Source organism: Pseudopipra pipra, chromosome Z (genome assembly GCF_036250125.1).
Source record: "Pseudopipra pipra isolate bDixPip1 chromosome Z, bDixPip1.hap1, whole genome shotgun sequence".
NCBI lineage: Eukaryota > Metazoa > Chordata > Aves > Passeriformes > Pipridae > Pseudopipra > Pseudopipra pipra.
In genome coordinates this window covers 4,072,009-4,093,754 of record NC_087581.1, presented here as the reverse complement: position 1 = coordinate 4,093,754, position 21,746 = coordinate 4,072,009, and the positions used below count along the sequence as shown (strand labels likewise).

Below are 21,746 nucleotides of genomic sequence, written 5' to 3'. Positions count from 1 at the left end.
TTCTTTGTTTGTAGTACTTAAACAGCAATCAGGTATTTTTCTAAAACAATCTCTTCTAGATCAGCAGATTAGATAGTGCCCAATTAATATTTCTTACCTTTCCTGGCAGGATCATTCACACTGAAGAGATAAATTCCTAGGCTTCACTAAGGAGAAATAAGAGACAAAGTTGTAGTGCTGTGGTTACAGAAACATTTACTTTAACATGGACTTGTAGGGACAGGATGAGTTGTTACCCAAAATGAGGAAAAATCCTAAAAATTTGAATGTCTTGTTTAACCTACTTTACATAAAAACTTTTGTAAACACCTCTGGTCAATGCATTAGAATACAATTGTGACTGATTAAAATGACTTTTTTCTCTACTTCTTTCAGCATTCATTAGCATATAACCATAGTTATGTTATTGCTGAAACTTCATTGTAGATTGCACTCCTAACTAAAACTAGGTCTTACAAACAATCTAGTGTTACAGTTTATTAAAAATGTCATGTCTTTATTTTTCTTTTCAAACTCAACAAGCATAGTCCTGACTCCAGTGAATTTTATATCTCAGCATAACACCTTGATTGCAACATAGAAATTTCCTAAACGTAATTTTTCTGCAAAGCCCAACCATTTCAATGTGGTTCACAAAGCTGTTTAGAAGTAGTTTATCTTTCTGTAAGGAGGGTCAAATTAATTTCTTTGTCAAGTTCTTTATAATGGCCTTTCTCATGTTAACATCTAGCCAGTTGTTCTGTCATAGTAAGAGAGAAATTCCTTCATTATCCCATCTAGTGCCTACTGAGTGCTTCAACCTATTTGTGATTTTAATCTATGTGTTTGTTCTTCTGTGAAATTATGCTGGCTATTACTATTTGGACATAATTAATCCTACTTCTCCTCTTTGGTGTGAGTTCTGCAGGTTAATTGCACCATTATACAATTATGCTCTAATACTTGTGAAATACTTCTTGTTTCAACCATAATTTGGCTTATGTTATCACCCCTCTTTCTATATTAACCTTCTTGTCAGCACCTCCACTTTTCAGTAGCTGAAAATTCACTTGTGTTTGATCTCACAATACTTGAATGTGGGAGCTTCGCCAGCGTTGAACAGTCAATTCCAGTGGGCTCGGCTGCTTTTCAATTCCTTGCTCACCATCACCAAAACTGATACCAAAAGAAAATCACAGATACTTCCCCTCATTTCTTTACCTTCAATCTCATAACCATGTCACTTAATTTTGTTTTATTAACCTTAATGAATCACTTATTTACAGCATTTTTATCTATGGCTGAAGGATTTCTGCAGTGTAATACAACCTTTAGGACATTTATTTTGGTTATCAGACTGGAAACAAAATTCTCTCCACATGAAGTTTGTAATAGGTTCCAGTGTGGGGAAGCAAATGGGGCTATATGTTCACCTAGTCTGCGATACAGTTTTAGGCCACTTTCATTTGGAGCAGAAAACAAGGGAAGTGCTTTGTTTGGAGAATTGCTGGAAACTCAGAAGTTATAGACGTTCTTCTAGTTAATTTATCCACAAATCTAAAGCTGTCATAAAGGAATGTGAACAATGTTGGTGACATACCTGGAAAGTCTATATGGAAAGGAGTGGTGTAAATGATGCTGGACACTGGTATGTTATTAATAATTATGATATTGGGACTGTGACAAAGTCAAACCTTGCGCTTCTGAATCACCTAAGCATCCTGAATAACCAAGGATACTGTCCTGGCCAAAATCCTCCTCCAAATGTATACCGTGGGTTTTAGTTCTGAACACACAGAATTTGGTCCACCCTACTTTGCAGAGAATTAAACCACCTTGTTCTTCTAACTATGTATAGTCCCGCAGCAAAACCAGGAGGAAACAGTACTATTTTCAAATAACTCGATGAATGAGAAAACCGTTAATGACTGCAGCTTCCACACCTCCTGGGGATTTAGTCACACAACTCCCATCAGCTTCAGGATTGTCATTTCTCGTAATCTCTTTGGAAATATGCCTCAAATATTTTTACTGCAAAGGCAAAACACAAAGGAAGCAAAGGAATTCAGAGTGGAAGTGGAAACTCTCTTCCTCCTGTGTATTTCTGAAGCCTTCGAGACGCAGCCAAGCTTGTATATAATAAAATGCAATAACCAGTTATGAGGGATGATTTTAAAAGGAGAAAGAAGGTAACAGACGAATTTGCTGCCACTTGCAGTGTGCTGCTTAGATGTTGTGTACTCTGACATTAAAACAAACCCCCCCTCAGACACAGAGTGCTACAGCCCCCTTGACACCAACAGTGTCCCGGTGATGAAATTTGGTGGGAACGTGCTCCATGACTCCAAGAAGCGCTAGGACAGCATAGGGAGAACAAATCAGAGGCATCAGACCAGATGCACAGTCAAGGGAAAAAAACTACTGAAATGAGATTGATTGAACAGTTGTAGCTGAAAGGTTGGAGCTCATTTTAGATCCCCACGGGTCTTTTTTCTTCATCTTGTCAAAATTTGCATTCTCCCTAAGTGGCTCTGTGTGAAATCTAACTAAGCAACCAGCTCCACAGTAAGTGTTTACCAGGCAGAAGATATCACTGGCTTGGACGTGAGCTGACAGGATGAGAGGGAAAATGCTGGGGACACCAGGCCCTTCTCTGCCGCAAGTTCCAGCAAGCCACATAGAGTGTCATCCATCTTATTTTATCTACCAAAAGTATATTTATCAGCCTAAAATTGTCACCAAGATACACCAAGAGAGAGGAAAATTGATGATTCCCCATTACTATCTTTGGTGACTCTGTCTGGTTGTGACAGTACTGCAAACGATTTCATACTTCAGCTGTACCATATGAAAACAGTTTTGTGCATGTAAGTAAACTGTGAGAAAACTATATATATGTGTTGAATCTGACATCACATATGGTTTCAGGCATGTAAAATTTTAAAATTAGAGTTTGGAAAAATAATTTAGTTTGGAGGAAGGAAGCTCTGTCTTTTTATTCTGTTTCTTTTTTTTTAGGTTGAAGTCATGAATCCAGCTGCCTTCAACACAAACCTTAATGAGAAAGCTTGGAAAATGCTCTTATGTTTGTAGCTTTCTTGCATCTTATAATATTCTGTGGCTTTTTTCTTAAAAAAAAAAAAAAAAGAGAATCAAGATTCAACATACTGTTCTTTTCAATGTCATTTACAAATACAATACCATAGAAAAACATAAAGGACCTGGAGGATCTGGAAACTGAAAGCCAAGCAAACACAACTAAGGTTATTGCATCACTTTTTTTCATTGTTTTCCAAACTAATCTCAAGACTTTTTAAACAATTTGACTGAATTTTTGGTGTTTCATGTTGGAGATGGTGTAAATAAAGCTCAAGTTTTTTATTTTACAAGACAAAGAATGGCAACTCCACATCAGTGGAATATAAAGCTCAAATTTTCTTTTGGGACAAAAACATGATAAATTTGTGACATATTGATCAAATTCTACCTCAAATAAGAAAGACACTGCTCTAATTAGCTTTATTTTACATTCTTCATTTTATTTGTCTCCCTCTGCGAGCCCAGTGTGATGATCAAAAATCAGAGTCACACGTTAACTCTGTTAAATATCTACTATGACAAAAGAGATTATCAGGAGGACAAAGTCTTTGTTGATGATTATGCTCACACAAAGGGAAAGTTCAAAAGCTGGAGGGGTAAGATCACATCAGTCAAAAAGAAAAAAAAAAATCTTCCTCTTCATGATGGCAAATAAAAACTGGATCTGTTCACAGAAGAATACAAGAGATATTTCCACTCAGATTATTTAGCTTCAGGCTTCCTACACCTTTTGGAAACACCACACTTTCTGTTTACATTTAGAAGGGTGTGGTTTGACACACAGGTTTTATTACCTAGCCCTTGGTTAACAACTTAAGTTAAGAATGACTGTTTTCAGTAATTCATGCAACATTTATGTAGGGTGGTGCTAAGGGAGCTGAAATTTTCTCTTTTTAATAGTGCATTAGACTCTGATGTATTTTGCACATGACACATCAGAGAACATGAGTATGTAACATATTCCTTCAATATATGTGACCACTGGAAACACCACAGTATATCTCAAATATGGGATTATTAATATCTTATTTATACAGAAAATTTAAAAACAGAGTTTAGAAATGTGATTGCATTTAGTAGGGGGTTTTTTGTGACTGCGTTTGAGATGTTTTTCATTCAGTAGACTACAGTTCATGTTTCCATTTTAGATTTCTTTGGTTTTTTTCAGCTATTCCAAGACTGAATGAAAGTCAGTGATCTTTAACAATAGGTGAATCTTTTAACACTTAGAAAGGAAGTCAAATAAACATGGGGGTGGACACCCTAACAATATTTACAAATGGAAAACACCAGAGGGTAGTATTTATTTATTTTCCAAGATATTTGGAAACAGTGGAACACTCTGGCTGCCAAATCCAAAAGGGTAAAACCGAACACTTAAATTCCTCTCTGTCAAATGCAATCTATTTCAGTACTTCTGTTGGTGAGCATGTGAGAAAGCTGTTGTTCAGATCATATGGGCTATCAGGACAAGACTGAGAAGCGTAATATTGTTAAGGAAACAAAAGATAAGCACTAAACTGGCAAGCTTTGCTTCTCCAGCAGCTCTAAATTATTAACACCACAAAGCAGAAGCACTGAAATCTTGAGAGATACTTTGCAGGGCTGAAATGAATAATTTAGGGAAGCTACTGTCTCCTGTCTCCTTATTAAATAGTCAATTGGAAATGACTGAAAATAACTGGGAGCAACAAAGAAAAGGCTGTTGAAATAGCACCTTTGCACAGCTTTGGGCTTCTTTGCTTGAGCTGAGGTGTGCTGTCTTAACAACAGGAGAAAACAATTTCTCTAGCACTTAATCTGAGGACTTGGTGGGATACTTATCTACACATATTATTAGAATTGTCCTCTGTCAAACAACAGACGTGAAAGTTTATTATACAAGCTGATAAGTTGATGATGTTCACTGGTGTAAAATCACGGGCCAGGAGCCAAGGTTTTCAATTATAGCGGGTCTGGAGTTCAACGTCTAAATTTAGTTATCGTTTTCCCCCCCAGTTTTCAGATTCATCTCTTCGAAAATAAAGGATCTAATTCCTTTGCATTATTTTCCTTTTGTACTTTGTGTAATCTCAATTTCAAGGAAGCATGAAGTGACTTTGAAAAATTGCTACCAGTTGGATTTCTTCTCTAGGTATGCACACACTGTGGGATATAGTAGGGTTTTTTTTGCTATAGCCACTTCTCACTAATTCTGGAGGGAGAGTGGAGCAGATAGTTTTTGGTTCCATGACTATAACATGACAGCAATCATATAGACTACAAAATATTTTAATTTCTCAGTGGAACTTCATGGGAAATATTATGGCCAGAAGAATTTTCTAATAGCTCTTGGGGGTGGTCAAAGCAAACATTTTTGAAGCAAAGTTATGTTCCTGTTTCTAATGAAGTGTGGAGGTGTGTGTGCATGGAAGTGCACTGTAATCAGGATGTTAAAGAAACACACGTTTACAGGTCTATCTCACAAAGAATGTTTAGAAAACATTTCAGGGAGTTGGACTCGATCTCATGGATCCCTTCCAACTTGAGATATTCTATGTTTATATGATTCTCTATGGTTTTCAAAAGAAGATAATTTATTTGAAGGGTGATGCCAAATCCCCAAATGACAAGACAGTGATCTACTTTAACCTCAGTTAAATTTCTAAACCTAGGCAAGTGAATCCAGGCCAAAAACGTGCAATGAACAGGAGCTGTTATTAACTGAAGACAAAGGACTGAAGTTTTGGGAGGTGGTGTAAGAACAATAAATAGTGTTACACTTGCTCAGTTTCAAAGCAAACAAACCTGGACACTAAGGGTGGGTCGTGCTTGTAATGAAGAACTGTGTGGAGAGAACTGTAGGCAACTGAAAGAGTCTAAACCCCAGGAAAGTTCTAAAAAATGGAGATATCTTCTGATGGTACATAAGCATTAATATTAAAAGAAGAGAAGCAGCATCTGTGCTGTGCACAGCTCTTGGATCTGGTACCCTGCTAAAAACTCAATGCCAAAGACTCCTGCATATTCCTCTTCCCTGCTGCACCTACTCAGAAAACCCCCACATGCCTGTATTGGAGGACTTGCTTTGAAGGTGAGCATCAGAACAAAGCACAGTGATGAGCCAAAACCAAATGAAAGGCCAGCCAGAGTCAGAAGTTCCTTAAAACCAGGTAACTCTGCACACAGGAAAAGTGCAGAATTCAGTTCTTCGTCTCCACAGCCCTTTTTTTTTTTTTTCCAGCATGAGCATAAGCAATTTCCATTCTTCTCTCCTTATTGTGTGCACAGCAAACATCACAAGGATAATGCTTACTTACCCCTCAGGGGGCTGTGAAGATTAATTAGTAAATGTTCCCAGTGCATGTCAAAGATGAAAGCTCAGTGTAAGTGCTAAGCATTTGTGTATTCATAGACACCAAAAATATGCCTTCTCCACAGGAAAGATGAAAAGTAGTACTGTTTTCTAGCTGTGTCTAATTTCCAGAGGTGAAACTCTTGTTCTATAGAAAGCCTACAAAATTACCTCTTAATAGGTGAGATATTTAGAGAAAATATTGTATGAGACATCCAAATGTCTATTTTCACTTTGAGCCTGGATGAAGAAATCATTGAAAACCTGCTGATTCCATTAGGAGAAAAGAAAGAAAAGATGAGTTATGTTGTTCAGTGAGTTTATAGTGGAAATGAGGGGAAGAAAATGTTCTACTTGGAGTTTATAATCCAAAGAGTATTTAAGATGCTTATACCTTATATTTTCCCCCAGGATCCTGCCATTTATCTCGCTTCATACTGTTCATTTTGTGTAGTAGGTCTTGATCTAAACTTTAGTTTAGGCATTATATTGTTCTGCTCATTGCAGTTGCTTATGATTAAAACTATATTTTGCCAGAAGCAAAATGAGGGCATCTGAACACTTTTCTCAGATCAAAGAGATGTAACAGAATTAAAAATAAATGCTAAACTATACTTCTGTGTGAAATGATGGAGATAAAATCAAACTTATTTTGTACTGTAATGCCATAAACTGTGTTTCTGTCAGCCTTAAAATAAATGGTCTAGGAATGCATCTTCCAATATTTATTGTTTCAGAAGATGTTCTGGAGTGAATATTTGGCTTATTATCAGGAAAGGGGCACCAGTTTGCACATACATGCACACAAATCAATATATACACCTCCGTGTACACATATATACACATATAAGGCTCATACACACATATATATACATATATCAACATAAGACTCATATATATATATATAAATACACATATAGATGTAATATATGTATATGTGTACATATGTGGGTACAGTTGCATAGCTGTTCATGAGATGTATGGTATAAATGTATATGTGTTAGGTTTATATATGTGTAAATTTTTATGTATATATTAATGTATGTTTGAGCTATCAAACTTTAATTCTGCTGTCCTTAAAAATGTGAAGGAAAGTAAGAGACATATGTAGGTGTCTTTGGCAAGCAATTTTCCTTGTTTCTGTATACAAATGTTGAGGTAAGGGACATAGTCTCTAATACTTATTCTGCCTCATAATGTAAAGTTAATTCTGATATCAAGTTTTCCAGAAGGTTTTGGCTTTGTTGTCTTCCAAACTGATTGGATGAAGAGCTGTTTCAGCCCCATGAGAGTGGGGAGTCCAGGTAAGTCACTCTTCTCAAAACTTTTAATTTTTATAGCAATAATAAAAGCTTCTGACTGAATATAAGAATAATTATTCAGAGCTATTGGTTTTTGATGACAAACTGCATGGCTGTAGTCAAACATAACTGGAAGAATTAGGATTTTGATTTTTCCCCATGAACAAATTCAATTATACACTCTTCCTTTTTGGGTTAAAATAACATCTTCTACTGTATTTCTTTTTACTAGCTTTGTAAATAAAAATTAGGTTTATTCTGGGACAAATAGGGTTAAAATAATGGTGATGTAAATTCTGTATTCCATTCTGGGGGATATCAAACTATCTTCACACTGCAGAATTTTCAAGGGATTTAGAAATTTGTGAATTTGCCCTGCCTCTAATGTGTGGTTCAGTCAGAGGGAATGGCATTTTTTAGAAGATATTCCAGCCAGAGGAGCAACCATGCCATGTAAATCACTAAGGATTTGTGAAATGACTGTGCCCTGAGGGATTTTTCTATTCAACAATTAATGTTCTTTCCCTCATTTTTTTTCTTTTCTGCAAGGAAACAGAGCAAAATTGAAAGTGCTTCATTTTATGCATAATTTCATGACACTTTGCTTTTGTATTACCTCTCTGATGAGTATTTTTGACTTTTCCAGTTCAAACCAATTACTGTTTTTTTGTTTGTTTGTTTGTTTTCTACAAAATCTAAAATTATTTTGTGCCCATAGGACAGCTTCTGAGTGTGAAGATTTGTCATCTTTAGACAAGAGCTACTTCTATGGTAATGAGATGAACAGAATCTGTATCTTCCCAAAGTGACAATAAAAAGTTTCCAGTGTAATTTTTCATCTTCAGGAAAGCAAGAATTATATGTGCTGTTCTGACTGTACTGAAGCCAACAGCACCCAAATTCTGTAGCCAGAGACAGAGTGAAATGAATGAAGAACTGACTACAGAGAAGCCATGATTCTAAGAAGTCAAAACCACCAAGTGGAAGGGGTCCCTGCCCACGGCAGGGGATTTGGAACAGATGATCTTTAAGGTCCCTTACAACCCAACACATTCTATGATTCTTGAATAACTTACTTATGTGGTTGAATTATGAGGACTGAACTTCTATCCTCAAAACACAGCCAAAGGGACGTATGTGCAGTGGTAACATTAACAGAGTAGTATGTGAGTGTGCAAAAATAAAATATAATGAAATACAAAAGCAGACTTTGTGGGCTTCACACTCTAACATAGGGAAGGTTGTTTTGTTCTTTCAAAGTGCCCACTGGCACAGGCACCTTCAGTGTCACCAACCCTAAGATGCGTTCGTAGGGTCATAAGAAACTGCTCATCCTTCAGAGATGAAAACCAAGAAGAAATGTTCACATCTCTTTACATTCTTCGTGTCTTTCCTGATATATATATCAGGTGAGGCAGAGTAGAGGCAAAATAGGGACCTAGATCAAAGTAGGAAAGGAGCTGAGCAGCATGCAAGAATGGATAATACAGTGTAGTCAGATCAAGGAATATATGATCTGATACTGGTGAGAAACCTCTCACAAGTGGGACAATCCTGTCCTTCTGCTTTCCAAACTGGCTGCAAATTGCATCAGTGACTGCAGACCAATGTGATAGGAGGAAGCTATCAGCAGAAGCCCAAGAAGCAAACCAAGCATCAGGAGAAACTCTCACAGCAGTTGCAGGCTGCTATGTGTACCTAATAGGACACCCAGTCCTTTAAGCACAGAATATCCTCTGAAGCACTGCCCATTTTTTTTCTTGTCACATGCTATGTACATACAGCACCAGTGAGAGGTAAAGCAATTTGAGTCTCCTTGGGAAGCATATATATATATAAATATGAATATATATATATAGTTCAATAATTGATAACTCATTTCCTACCCTTTATTCTCCCAACCTGCAACATAAAATGCACCAAACAATAAGATTTGCTGAAAGCTAAACTGAAGAACTGTAAGTGAACTATGACTTTTACACCTGTATGCACAGAAAAACAGCAGAAAAGAATATCTTAATTATGTTTCACGTAATAGCACAGATAACATAATCCAAATAGTCTGAAAGTCACAGGTATGTTTGTAGCTATTATTTTCCTGAAAACAGCCAAGGCACTATCACCAAATGTGGCATTTAAAAATAATTAAATCAAATTTTTAAGCTTATTTAAGGTAATGGTGCAACATGAATCAGGCTTTAAGCACATAAGTAGGAGTGTAAAAGCCTTCTTATCTTTCGTTACCATGCCAATGACATCTAGCTATCAGATTACGTCATTTGCTTTGTTTTATAAGCAGGAATGAGTCCCCCATCTGCAATCAGTGCTGTGAGAATTCAATCAGCAGACAGCATTGTGTTTTTTAAGAAAGCACTGCTGGCTGAAATAATGGTGCCTGGTGGTACATCCCAGCTCTCCATAAAAAATGCTATAGAAAGCTTGATAACGTGGACGAGTCTCAAAATCAGTAAGCCGCCTCCTGAAGACAAAGTTGCTCAGAAAAACAAGGACATCTTCAACATTGTCATGACTCCTGATCGCATCCCTAAATTTTTCATCCCTTCTCTGGACATAGAGCATGTTTCCTTCCAGCAGGAGCCAGAGGAAGACACCATAGAGAATTCTCCTGAGAGGGAAGTCTCTGACGAAATTGTTCAGAAGCGCAGAACAACTAGAAGCAAATCTGATTCCTACATCAGGAAAGAAACAATGTGCCAAGGAGAGAGTCTGGACAGAAGAGGAACCCTGTGTTTTACAGACCAAATGGCTTTCCCGGAAGACCTGGAGAGAGCTGCACATCACTGTGACCCAGCAACAAGAGCTGCTTTCTCTTTACCACACCTCTCCAAAATCACTACCCCCTATGGGTTCCTCACACTGGGTGAAAGCCCAAATACCAGAAGGAAAGAGTCTCTCTTTTTTCAGCATGACTCTGAAGAGCTTAGAATCCTCTTGTCCCAAAGGAAGAAGACCCCAACTCTAGTAAGGAGCTCATCCAGCCCTTTCAGTGAAATTCAACAAACCACGGAGTGCATAAAACCTTCAGACACCCCTTTTAAGACCAGGCAGCCTGTTTCCTGGGAGTCAGTCTGCAACAGCCAGCTTTCTCCTCTGTGCTGCAAACCAGACTCTGAAACACACCCTGCGAAATGTGAGAAGAAGGGGTTTCAGGTGACGCTGAAAAGACACCTGGCCAGCATCAAGCGGATGAGATCTGGCAGTGGGATGAACTGGCTCTGCTAACCCACAGGGAGCTGCCTCAGCTCTTAAGCCCTGTGAAAATTTAAAAGGGACTGTCTTTCACAGAGGTGTGCAAACATGAGTGTGTGGCACACATTCAGCATTGCAAGCTCCTGATAAAGGAGATCAGACAGAACTTGTTATATTTGTGAGGTTGAATTCATCTCCTCTTTCCTAAATTCACACTCAGAAGCCTTGAATCCTTTACAATGCAAGCAAAGACAGGACTAACTGAAACAGGCCATTTTGCGGAGAGAATGTTGCCTTTCCTGGTCATGCCTGTGTATCTGTGAGAAGGAAGGAAATGATTACATCCAAAGCAAACTGCAGAAAAAGAAAATGTCATCTTTTAGGGTAGCAGTGTTGGTTTCAGACTGATACAAAAACTGAAAAGAAGAAACACGGTAGCTAGTCAGGTAAAAAATGTGGGGCTTTTATTACTTCTAATATTAGAGTGCAAGTGAAAACCGATTAAGTGTTAATTTGTCCCAGGGTGTTTACAGCAGGTAGTTGCAAGCAGCTGTTCATAACTCCTGGCAGGAACATGCTGGCTGAGAGGGGAAGCCAAGTGCCTGCTTGCTGATGACAGTGAAGAGCAAACCATTTTCTGTATTTAACAAATCTGCTTATTTTGTCACTGCTTTAGTTAGCCTTTCAACATGCTTGGAATTAGGGGGAACACAATGTGATTTGTTTAGCTTCTTACCAGTGTTAAAGTATAATACCATTCTATTTTTATCCTGTATTTGTTCCAGTTATAACTAAACCCAATAAAATGTCTTTTTCTTTAATAGTCCTTTTGTCCTTCTTGTAATTTCTATTACCTTTTTCTTACCTTTTTCTTTTCTTTTTCCACAGATTTGTTATTACCTTAAAATTGGAAAGGGGCATAAAGCAGAACCATGAATATTCAGTGTCCTCAAAACACGTGCTTTAATCCTGTATGTTAAACTGGATTGTTTTGCAGGGCACTGATCCTCAGTGGAAAAGCCACCAAAAACAGCTAGAAATGTCCAATAATGCCTAAACATCAAGCTGAAAAGTTTTCTTGTGTGACATTATCATCATTTTCAAATTGTTCATCTCCAGCTAAGCAAAATTTACTTGCCACTGAATTGCAAAGAAAGATAACTTAAAGTACCTGTGAGACTTTTCTTGGGTAAAGATCTGTCCCAAGAAACAGAGTTATCAAAGATGACATCTGGTAAAATCCATTATAGTTTATTGGTTTATTGCTTTAGTTAATTAGTTTATTTAATATATTTTTATAACTAGAATATAGATGAAGTTATCAGTGCCTGCAATAAAAAAAATCTGCTTTAGCTGACATGAGTACCAGAGTATTCGAAATAAAAAATATCCATTACACTATTTTGTATTGAATTTATTTGTGTTTCATAATCTGTAGTAGACAATTAAAATAGTATCAAGGTACCCTGACACATGGGAAAAGAGCTACTGTCTAAAGGGATGAGACTGCCTCTTTTACAGACAAGGAATAAATTCTGTGCAGCAAATACAGCTCAAGCAGCCCGTGAAACTCATGTTCCAAGTAATCAGAAACGAGCTGTCTGTGCTCCCCTGGCTGTGCAGCAGCACAGGGGCCATGGTGTGTGAAATGAAATATGTGTGTGAAATTGAGTAAACTGTGACAGCAGCACAGGTATCAAAGCCTGGCACAGCAATCCAGACTCCCTTTATAACCCAAAGTATGATTCATCTCATCTCCTACAGATGACATCTAAAACTCAGCACGTGTTTACTCAATAGGTTTTGTCCAGGAGAATCCCAGTCAAAAATTGCCACATCCTTGCAGGAGGCCAAAGGCAAGGCTTGGGGTCGAACCCTGAGTTCTCAGTTTGAGGTTTAGTAATGAAGACAATCACTCTGCTCTCAAAATAGAAACAAATAGAAAGTTTGCTTTTTGGTTTTTTGGGTATTTTGTGAAACTATTTTAAAAATGAGGAAAAAATATAATTTGCAGGAATACACTGGACTGGGGAGAATTCAAGAGAGCCTTTAAAGATGTGTTTGTCATTTCACCTTGTCATTCACCAGATTTATATTAAGGGTGACCACGACCGAAAATTTAATCGGTTAAATGGCTTTGAAAAAGACCTGGAGTACAAAAAACATGGCACTCTTCACACCATAATCCACACTAAACAACCTATGCAGGCCTACATAAATTCTTGGTTACATTATCAGGCACATCAGCTACACCTCTGATATTTTTCCATGGAGAGAATCTTTACCACAGCATGTTAGATGTTAGAAGCCATTTCTTTTACATTCTAAGCAGCTGTGCTGTGCTTAGCTTGCCTTGGATACAACCTAAATTTGAAGTCCTAGTCTGGAGTTCTGGTACATCTTTTGGTTGCACAACTGGCTGCAAACCAGGGATTGTCTCTGGGATTCTTTTATCCTACAACTTCAGCTGCTCCTCATCAGACCTGTGCTCCAGACCCTTCCTCAACTCCATTCTCTTTCTCTGGACACTCTGCAGCACCTCAATGTCTTTCTTGGAAAGAGGACCCACTTTGTTTTGGTCATTTTTTTACCACATATCCTACAGATACACAGAGGAGAAACAAGGTGGGGTGTACAAGTTTCTTCCAAGGTCTCACTCAAAGTTAAATGGATGTTTGGGGGTGTGATACCAAGGTGCTTTACTGTTGCTGACTGCTGTTCTCCACCTGTACAATGCTGAAGAAACAAAACAATTAATCAAATTGGGAATAAATTTCCTTTGCATTTCTAATATTCATTTGGATTGCTTGTCTTTTTTTTTACTGCTCAGCTGAGGAATTCTTCTGATATCCCTTTTTCTGGTCTGTTTGTCATACCAAAACGAATTTGAGAGGATTTTGTTAAATCCCAGTTTGATGGCTACCAGAGTTTTCGAATTCTTCCCTGAGAGTGGGACAGAGAAGAGGAAGATGTAGATGAGGGTTATGTGGAACTGAGCGTACAGAGACAGCAAATTCAGTGATTATCATTCATTTTTTTAAGAGACTGAAAAAGGTGGACAACTATGGGAAGGGAGCTTGCAGAGACACTATGAGGCTTTATTCATTCCTAATGTTCCATGATAGTAGCTTCCCTGTATGAGTGACTTAAATGCTGGAGGCAAAAACCCCAAACTAATCACTCAGAAAACATGTCTATTTAAAAAACAGCCATGGCACAAGCTTACAGAAAAAAAAAAAAGAAGGCATACACAGGGATATCATGCAGCAATAAGAAATTAGAATCAATGACCTATGAGATCCCTTTCAGTTTAAATGATTGAAATGAATGGGGAAGTCCTCTAGAGCACTGAGGCAAGACAAGGTCTTCCAGGAGTTCAATACATATGTCTAAATATCTTTTCTTAATTCATTTTATATAAATGTCTATTCATGACTTGTTTGTTCTCAATTGCATGCAAAATTACAGCAATGCTAGAGACAAGTGCTTCACAGGAGTGCTCAAAAGTTGGGTTTGACAAAAGGGGAGTCCCCAGAGGAGGGTCATCTCTGGTGTTTGTGCGCAGGGAGGGGTTTTGGTTCGATTAGTCTTTCAAAAAGAGAATTTCTAAAATTTTCTAAAAAGTTTTGTGTGGTTTTTTTTTGGTTGGATCTTTTTGTTTCTTTTTTAATTTCCATCTTGGACTAGTTGAAAGAGCTGATTGGAGAGACTGTGGGTCTTGACAATTGTATTTAATGTAAGTGAACTCCTTTTGAGTTGGGTTTGTGATTTGTGCCTGTAATCAATTATATTAACTTTCTTTCTCATTGTTTCTTATCAATCTCAGTTTAAATTTGATCTGTATTTTTAAATTTCTGACTATGTTTCTCTCTGATATTATGCTATAGATCACTGTGTCTTCCTAAATTGCTGCATAACATTGGTCACTTCTGTTTAAACTGCAATTACATTTCATCATACATCTGTATTTTGCCAGTGATTGCAATTTTTTTTTCATTCTACATATAGGTTGAAAATCCATTTGTAAATGGCTTTAGGATATTTTCAGCTGCATGGTCTATAAATATAGGTCATAATAATTATGGTGCAATTCTTATTTTATTTTAGCTTTTTTTTTTTTTTATTGGGCAACTGAGATATAACATAGTGGTTCCTCAAAAAGATTATACCATCCAGGCCTCTCTTTTCCATGATGATTTTTCTTCTGCTTTTTCTCCATGTGTGCTGCTGTTGATACCATCTTACACAATGGGTAATGTAATGACCTCTATTCATTTATTGCAAGTTATACAGTCTTGTGAACTCCATGAAATATTTAACACTAATAAACAGGATGATCATTACTTTAATGTATAATGAGAAAATAAATTAAGTAACTGACATTTAAATAAAATATAAATACTTTATGCAGTTTCTATTTACCACATCATGACAGTAATCCATTTAAAGTCAATGAACAACATAATTGAATGGCTCATGTAATGCAAAGGTCTTTCTTGAGTTTTTTTTCCCCCAACTATTCACATGGAAACTTGCGATTTCCTGACATTTTCAGAACCCTTCTAAATATGGAAGTGTTATTATATTTCCTATGTAATATTTTCATTTCACAAAATATCAGAAACAGGGACACTTGGGACATGCCACTAAAAGGTAGTGCAGCTTATGGATGACAGGACAGGAAAACAGAGCAATGAAGAAGAGGTTGAGACCACCTTTTCACTGATGTTCTGTGACTATTCTAAACTTGTGTAGTGACTGGTAATAGAGTAGGTAAAGGAAGATTTAAACAAAAAGATCTCACCATCTCAATGAAATGTTGACTTTTCTCCACAGACAACTAGAGCCCACTCACCACACTGTCTAGTAGGAGTGACACTGAATGAATAGAGTAAGGATAAAAATAAAAACAAGCACTGAAATAAAATAAATGCAAGTTTTCATAATAACAAGCCCTTCCTTTTCCAAAAAGTCAAACAAAGAGAAACTTTAACTATCATGAATATTCATCATGTTCTGCAAAATTTTGCAAATGACTCAGTGCAGCAAAACCATTTGCATTCCATGTAGGTTTGTTACTATCAATTGATCTGAGGAAGATGTGTTACATTTAATTCTAAATACTCTTTTTGTTCTCTTTTGGGAAAAAAAAAAAAAAAGTAATCCAAAGCTTTTCAAATGTCTCACATAGTACTTTCATAAATATTGAAGTTTTGGACTTTAGAAATAGAGAAGTAAACAATAAAAACATAAATTAAGGATTTTAAATGCACCATACAAGTTAAGCTTAATAAGCTGCAATATTCTCTGGATTTTCAATTCTTGTAAATTTGAACATTTAAATCCAATAATTATTTATGTCATAGACTTGTTTTTTGGGGTGGAGAGGAGTCTGTAACTCTGAATATTTTATGAGTATGGAAAATAACTCTATTTATATAACACAAATAAATATTACCTAAAGGCCTACAGCAGGGCCAAGAATTTCCTGCCTGACAGCTCTCAAATCCCTGGTCAATGATTGCATAATCTGAGAAAGAGGGAGTATTATAATTTCCCCTTTATGAATCAGAGGTACCAAGGGAATAGGTTATGATCTTCTGATAAGATATTAATATGTTAGTATGTTAATCAGTCCTGAAAGTTGTACAGGCATTAATGGGGAAAGAGCTCCTATCTGCTGCTAGTTGAGTACAGAATTGGCTAAACATATCTATGCTGGCATATTAAACAATATCTAGGAGTATTTATCTACACACCTATGTGACCTAGCATCCTTTTCTCCATTCACTGCCATCTACAAAGGAAATGATGTCATGTACCCAAAAATGAAGCACTGTACACCCAAGTAGGTCTTGTCCAGTGTAGGCAAGAGTGGTGAGGAGCTTTCCTTGTGCTAAAGGCAAGCAAACACGAAGTCACTGGGTCCCACAGGGAACCTTAAAAGTAGTTTCCATCTTCAGCACTTAATATCGACTGGTGAGGCCAGAAAAGGCTAATAAAAAGATCAATACAAAATACTCCATGCATGAATCTGTAATTTTTTGTTATTTATAGCCACAGGTTCCTGTCCTGTCCTGTCCTGTCCTCTCTTGTTCTCCTTTTCCTCGTATCTGGAAGTGTGAAATGCAGTCAGAGCATTCCAGGTTTTTCCTTCATTATGCCAAGAATGAATGTGGAACATTCCAGGAATTCAACTGTTAATGCTTGAGGACAAGTGCTCAAAATTTCTGTGGTAAGAAATCAACAAAATGTCTTTTGCTAAGTCATTGTTTTGCTTTCTCTATCTTTCAATTTTGACCAAAGACTAGGAGTCATAGGCTCCTGCTGAACTCAAATATGGGTACTATTGGAACTATTTCTACTTTATTGTGAAGAGATGACCCAAACTCTCATAAGAGATAAGAAGAAGATGTACTGTAAACTATTGCTATGCTTTACTATGCTCGTGGTCAGACATGTAATCCTGACAATAACAGTTGTATTTTATAATCAAGATAGAGCAGGAAAATAAGGGAAACCTATAACTATAGATAAACTTGAAGTTTCTATCTGTATTTTCTCTTTCCTTCTCAACTGGATACAGACTAAATATAAGGAAATGGCTTGCACTGCTCAGATGAGTGCCTCAAGTTATGTGAGATGATTGTGGTCACCAGTTTGAAATCTGAAATGTTCTGGATCATGTATTAAACATTAATAAACTGACAAACTGAATATATTAAGTAGTTACAATGATTGCTACAGACAGCATGGTTAAGCATTGCCAGTGGTAAGACAAAAATGTTCTTCCTTTCTAGCTTACTCGTGGCAGTATAGTTTGGGGATTTTTTCTTATTTGAAATGTAGTAAAAAGTAGATCCGTTAAACCAGAACAGAACAATGTCAATTTGTTAGGCTTGTGCTGTCAGTTACAAGTGGAATCCAGTTTTTCTCTTCGGTTGCATATATATAACTGTGACACTCGTAGATATGCAGGGTGGAGACTCGTTTGCTAAAGGGGACATTCAAAGAGGTCACTGTGTCAAGGTCCTCAGACACTGAACATATTGCTGCAATGTATTCTCCCACTTCAGATATTCAAATGAAAGAAAACCACCTAGATATACGGAAATCCCGTGATAAAAAAATCTAATCTAATCAAAACCACCAGCCATTTTCACTGAGAGAGACTGAGTGACCAGGACCTGAAAATCTAACCCACGATGCCAACAAGGAGATACATAAGATTCCCCTGAATAGGTGCTAGTCACCACAAATGACTGGAAATGACCTGAAAAGACAAGGCTCATTTTGTATGACCTGAAACATTTGTAATGTAAGTATGTCTACTTTGGACTTTTCCTTATAAACAAAGGAAATAAATGGGAACTTTTTAGGCATCTCATCTGATTTACCCTGAATGTCTTCTTTAAAACGAGAGGAATACTGTGCTACAAATATCTGTATTCATAAACAATAATTAAATGGGGACTTTAAAGGAATATCTTCATTTCAGCTATCCACAGAGAGTGTCATCACTTGTATGTCAATGCTTGTGCTAATTTAAAGGAATTAAAGAGAGTTATCACATGATCAAGAACTTTGTGGTGAAAACTACGTGTTTTCTAGTCCTGAATTTCTGAGGTTTACCAGTGTAATGTGTCATGAGATCATCAAAGAGCTCCCAGCATTTCTTTCATACAGTGGACTTCCCTGCTTCAAATGTATGCTGTGCAGACTTAAATTAGTCCTCGATATGATGATGTTGCAACAATGGAGGAATTGCATGAATGAAATGATGTTCAGTGGTGGCCGCTTGAATTATCCTATCTTACATATGTGAGGTACAAACCAGAAGCTGAAAATAAGAAATCATGTTGATGTAAAAGTAATTGTGTGGAGTATGATCCCCTATAGTGACAGGCAAACAAGTTAAAGCTGTTTGCTACAGCATCTGATTAAGAAAAAAACAATATGAATCCACACATGGTTTCCTGAAACAACTTCACCCAAAAATTAAATAAAAAAAAAAAAGGTGTTTTAGCATTACAGGCACATTTTAGGCTACAAAATAAGCCTTGACTGCAGGAGGGATAAGTCATTCAAGATACCCTTAAACTTCTTATTCTAGAGGAATGGCAGATGGAGTGTACAGGTCCCTTTCATGATACATATCACAAAATTTCTAATAGACATGAAGCATAAGATCTTAGAGGACAACCAGGACTAGCTACTTCTCTTGAAGCTACTCAACAAGCCTTTACTACTGAATGAGGCTAATGACAGAACAGAAGTGACTTATTCATTGACACAGTAACCTTTACCTGGTATAGAAAAGAGAAGTTGGATTGACATCACAAGAGTTGTTTGCTTATACATCGCTTGTCTGTCATTACACTCTCCCTCTGATGGATTACTCCATTAAGTGGGCCAGAAATAGTATTGATGTCAGAATTCACATCTGCTACTGTAATCATTTGTCTATCTAATATTTTGAGATGAGAAAGAAATCTCCAAAAGTTATTCACGTTACACAAAACATCACCGATTATTTTATTCAAGTTCTCTTTCAAAGGGACAGTGGAGTAGCATACACACAAACCATCAATACCTTCCATCAGCTCAACAGAGAAATCAAATTCTCCAGCTGAACCCTAGGAGGAAGTTCACAAACCGCTAAACATAAAAGGAAAAGGTTGCAAAGCTTTTAGCACTGATCTCATACAAACTCAGACCTCACACCATGGCATTATCACCACCTGCACTAGTGCAGAACGGGATGGAGCAGGCACACAAGCTAAATGTAGATGGATGACAGGGGCTAAAATTTGAAACAAAACAATTGTCCAGCTGGTAACCAAACAGCAGAAGCAGCAGTATGGGTTAGGCACAGTTCAAAAGCCAGTATTTTTAGAGCAGTTCACTTGAAGAAGTACAAACCCCCATAAATTCAATGAAAAGAAGAAATGTTCACTGCTTTTTCAGTCTCTTGAAGGAGAATAAGTTATATGTGCAAGATATATGACCATTATAGTACAGTCAGATTGGAAAGCTTCTTATCTTGTAGAGGCTTACCTGGGCAGCTCAGACCTCCAAGATATTTTGCACAAATTAAAATCTAATCACTGATCTACTGGGATTATCTACACAAACTCTGTTCTGTTCACAGTTGACCTCAGTTGCTGTCTGTCTGTGTTACTAGTTATCTGGTTAGAATAAAACAATGAAAATAATGAAGCTACTAGCACACTCATGCTTTTTTCTTAGAGAAAGGACTATATTCCCCTACATGTGTTACAAAATTGGAGTTTAGACATGGAGGAAACAGCTCAAGCTGTGACAGAAGGCAAAAGCTCTCCTACACAATCCATCTTCCCTTATTTATTTCTCCACTGTTCATTTTCATTCTCTTCTTCTTAACTCACTGTAGCCACAATCATTGTGCTTCTTTAAAAGCAATCTTCTCAAAACACTCTTCAGTATCCCTGCCTGTGACTAAGTAGAACTGGATGTACCAGTCACACATTCCTCCACTCTGTCCTACCTCTAATATACCCTGGGTAATACTCTAGCAGTAGGCATAGACATAGCTAAAGAAGAGTACTATCTGAAGTTCTTAAAATCTGGTCATTTTGAATATATTTGACACCAGATTTATTCACCACATCATAAGTGAACTTTTTAGTACCCACGAAGGGACACAAAGAAGAAAAGAGCGCTTGATGAGGCAGGATGATGGTGTGGACTTGAAATTAAGTTTGCAAAGCATACAGAAAAGGATACATTCATGCCCTACTTTTATTTCATAACAGTTCTTCAGATCTTCTTTGCATACTGTTGTTTTATTCTTTGCAACCATATCCCCTCTGATGACATCCCTAGACAATATTTGCTTCATAAGAGACAGACATTTCAGCGCTCTTCATGCTGACCTCACTGCACCCTTATGCATAGCAATCAGGCCAGGATTACAAATTGTCATTTTTTTTGTATTTAAAACCTTCTATTATGTGTCCTTTTGTGTTGATGATACCCAGAATTGGCTTTAATTTTTTTTTTCCTTTATGTAAAAAATACAATTTCCTCAAGTCAGTTAATGTTTCATCATTTTTAAGTGAGAATCACTGCTGCCTTTACCATATTGACACTTTACAGGAAATTATTCATCACAGTTTTACCTTTATATATTGAGTCAAAGAAGTGTGTTGCCTTCTGAAAAGTAAAGTTACTAGAACTCTGTTGAAAACTAATCTTCTAATTTGTCTCCAAGGTCACAGTCACCCAATTATAGAGCTGGCAAGTGCACACAGGAGGTTTAAGTGGTTATACAAACATCTGGATGAATGGGTCTTGAGAGTGAAGTATTTGGAAATAACTTTGAAAGATCCCTTCAAAGTCCACTATTTTATGGCCTAATTCTATAAGATTAATCATTTAGTGTTTAAAAAAAAGACCTTAAAGAAATCACTAACACCTTCAATATTCTTGGCAGATGCTTAGATAGCCAAAAGAAGCAGCTATTTTTTATGTTTTGATTCTATGTTTGCTGTCACTGTAATTGTCTTTATTTTATTGTTTGAATGTCACTGGCAACTAAATGCTTAATGCAATTACCCCCGTATAGAGTCCCATCTTACACTTAATTAGTTTGTCGTATGCAGAAATGGCTTAGAAAAACAGGTGGTCTAAAACCATAACAACCCACTTGGAGAAATTACAACTATACTGTTGTCTCCTACACACGTATCAGGCCACCTATAAATGTCAATATAATCCAGAGCTCCGTGCCTATTGCCTGATCTTGACCTAGTTTTCTGACTACTCCTGTTTCTGGCAAATAG

At 37.0% G+C, this 21,746-nt stretch overlaps 1 protein-coding gene across 1 annotated transcript; it reads left to right on the top strand.

The window, feature by feature from the left end:
* Window positions 1-622: 622 nt before the first annotated feature.
* Window positions 623-11,744, top strand: LOC135406575 (uncharacterized). Its single transcript, XM_064640890.1, has 2 exons — window positions 623-7,716; window positions 8,432-11,744. The coding sequence occupies exon 2, from the start codon at window positions 10,015-10,017 to the stop codon at window positions 10,954-10,956; it is 942 nt and encodes a 313-aa protein (XP_064496960.1). The 5' UTR covers window positions 623-7,716; window positions 8,432-10,014; the 3' UTR covers window positions 10,957-11,744.
* Window positions 11,745-21,746: the final 10,002 nt, after the last annotated feature.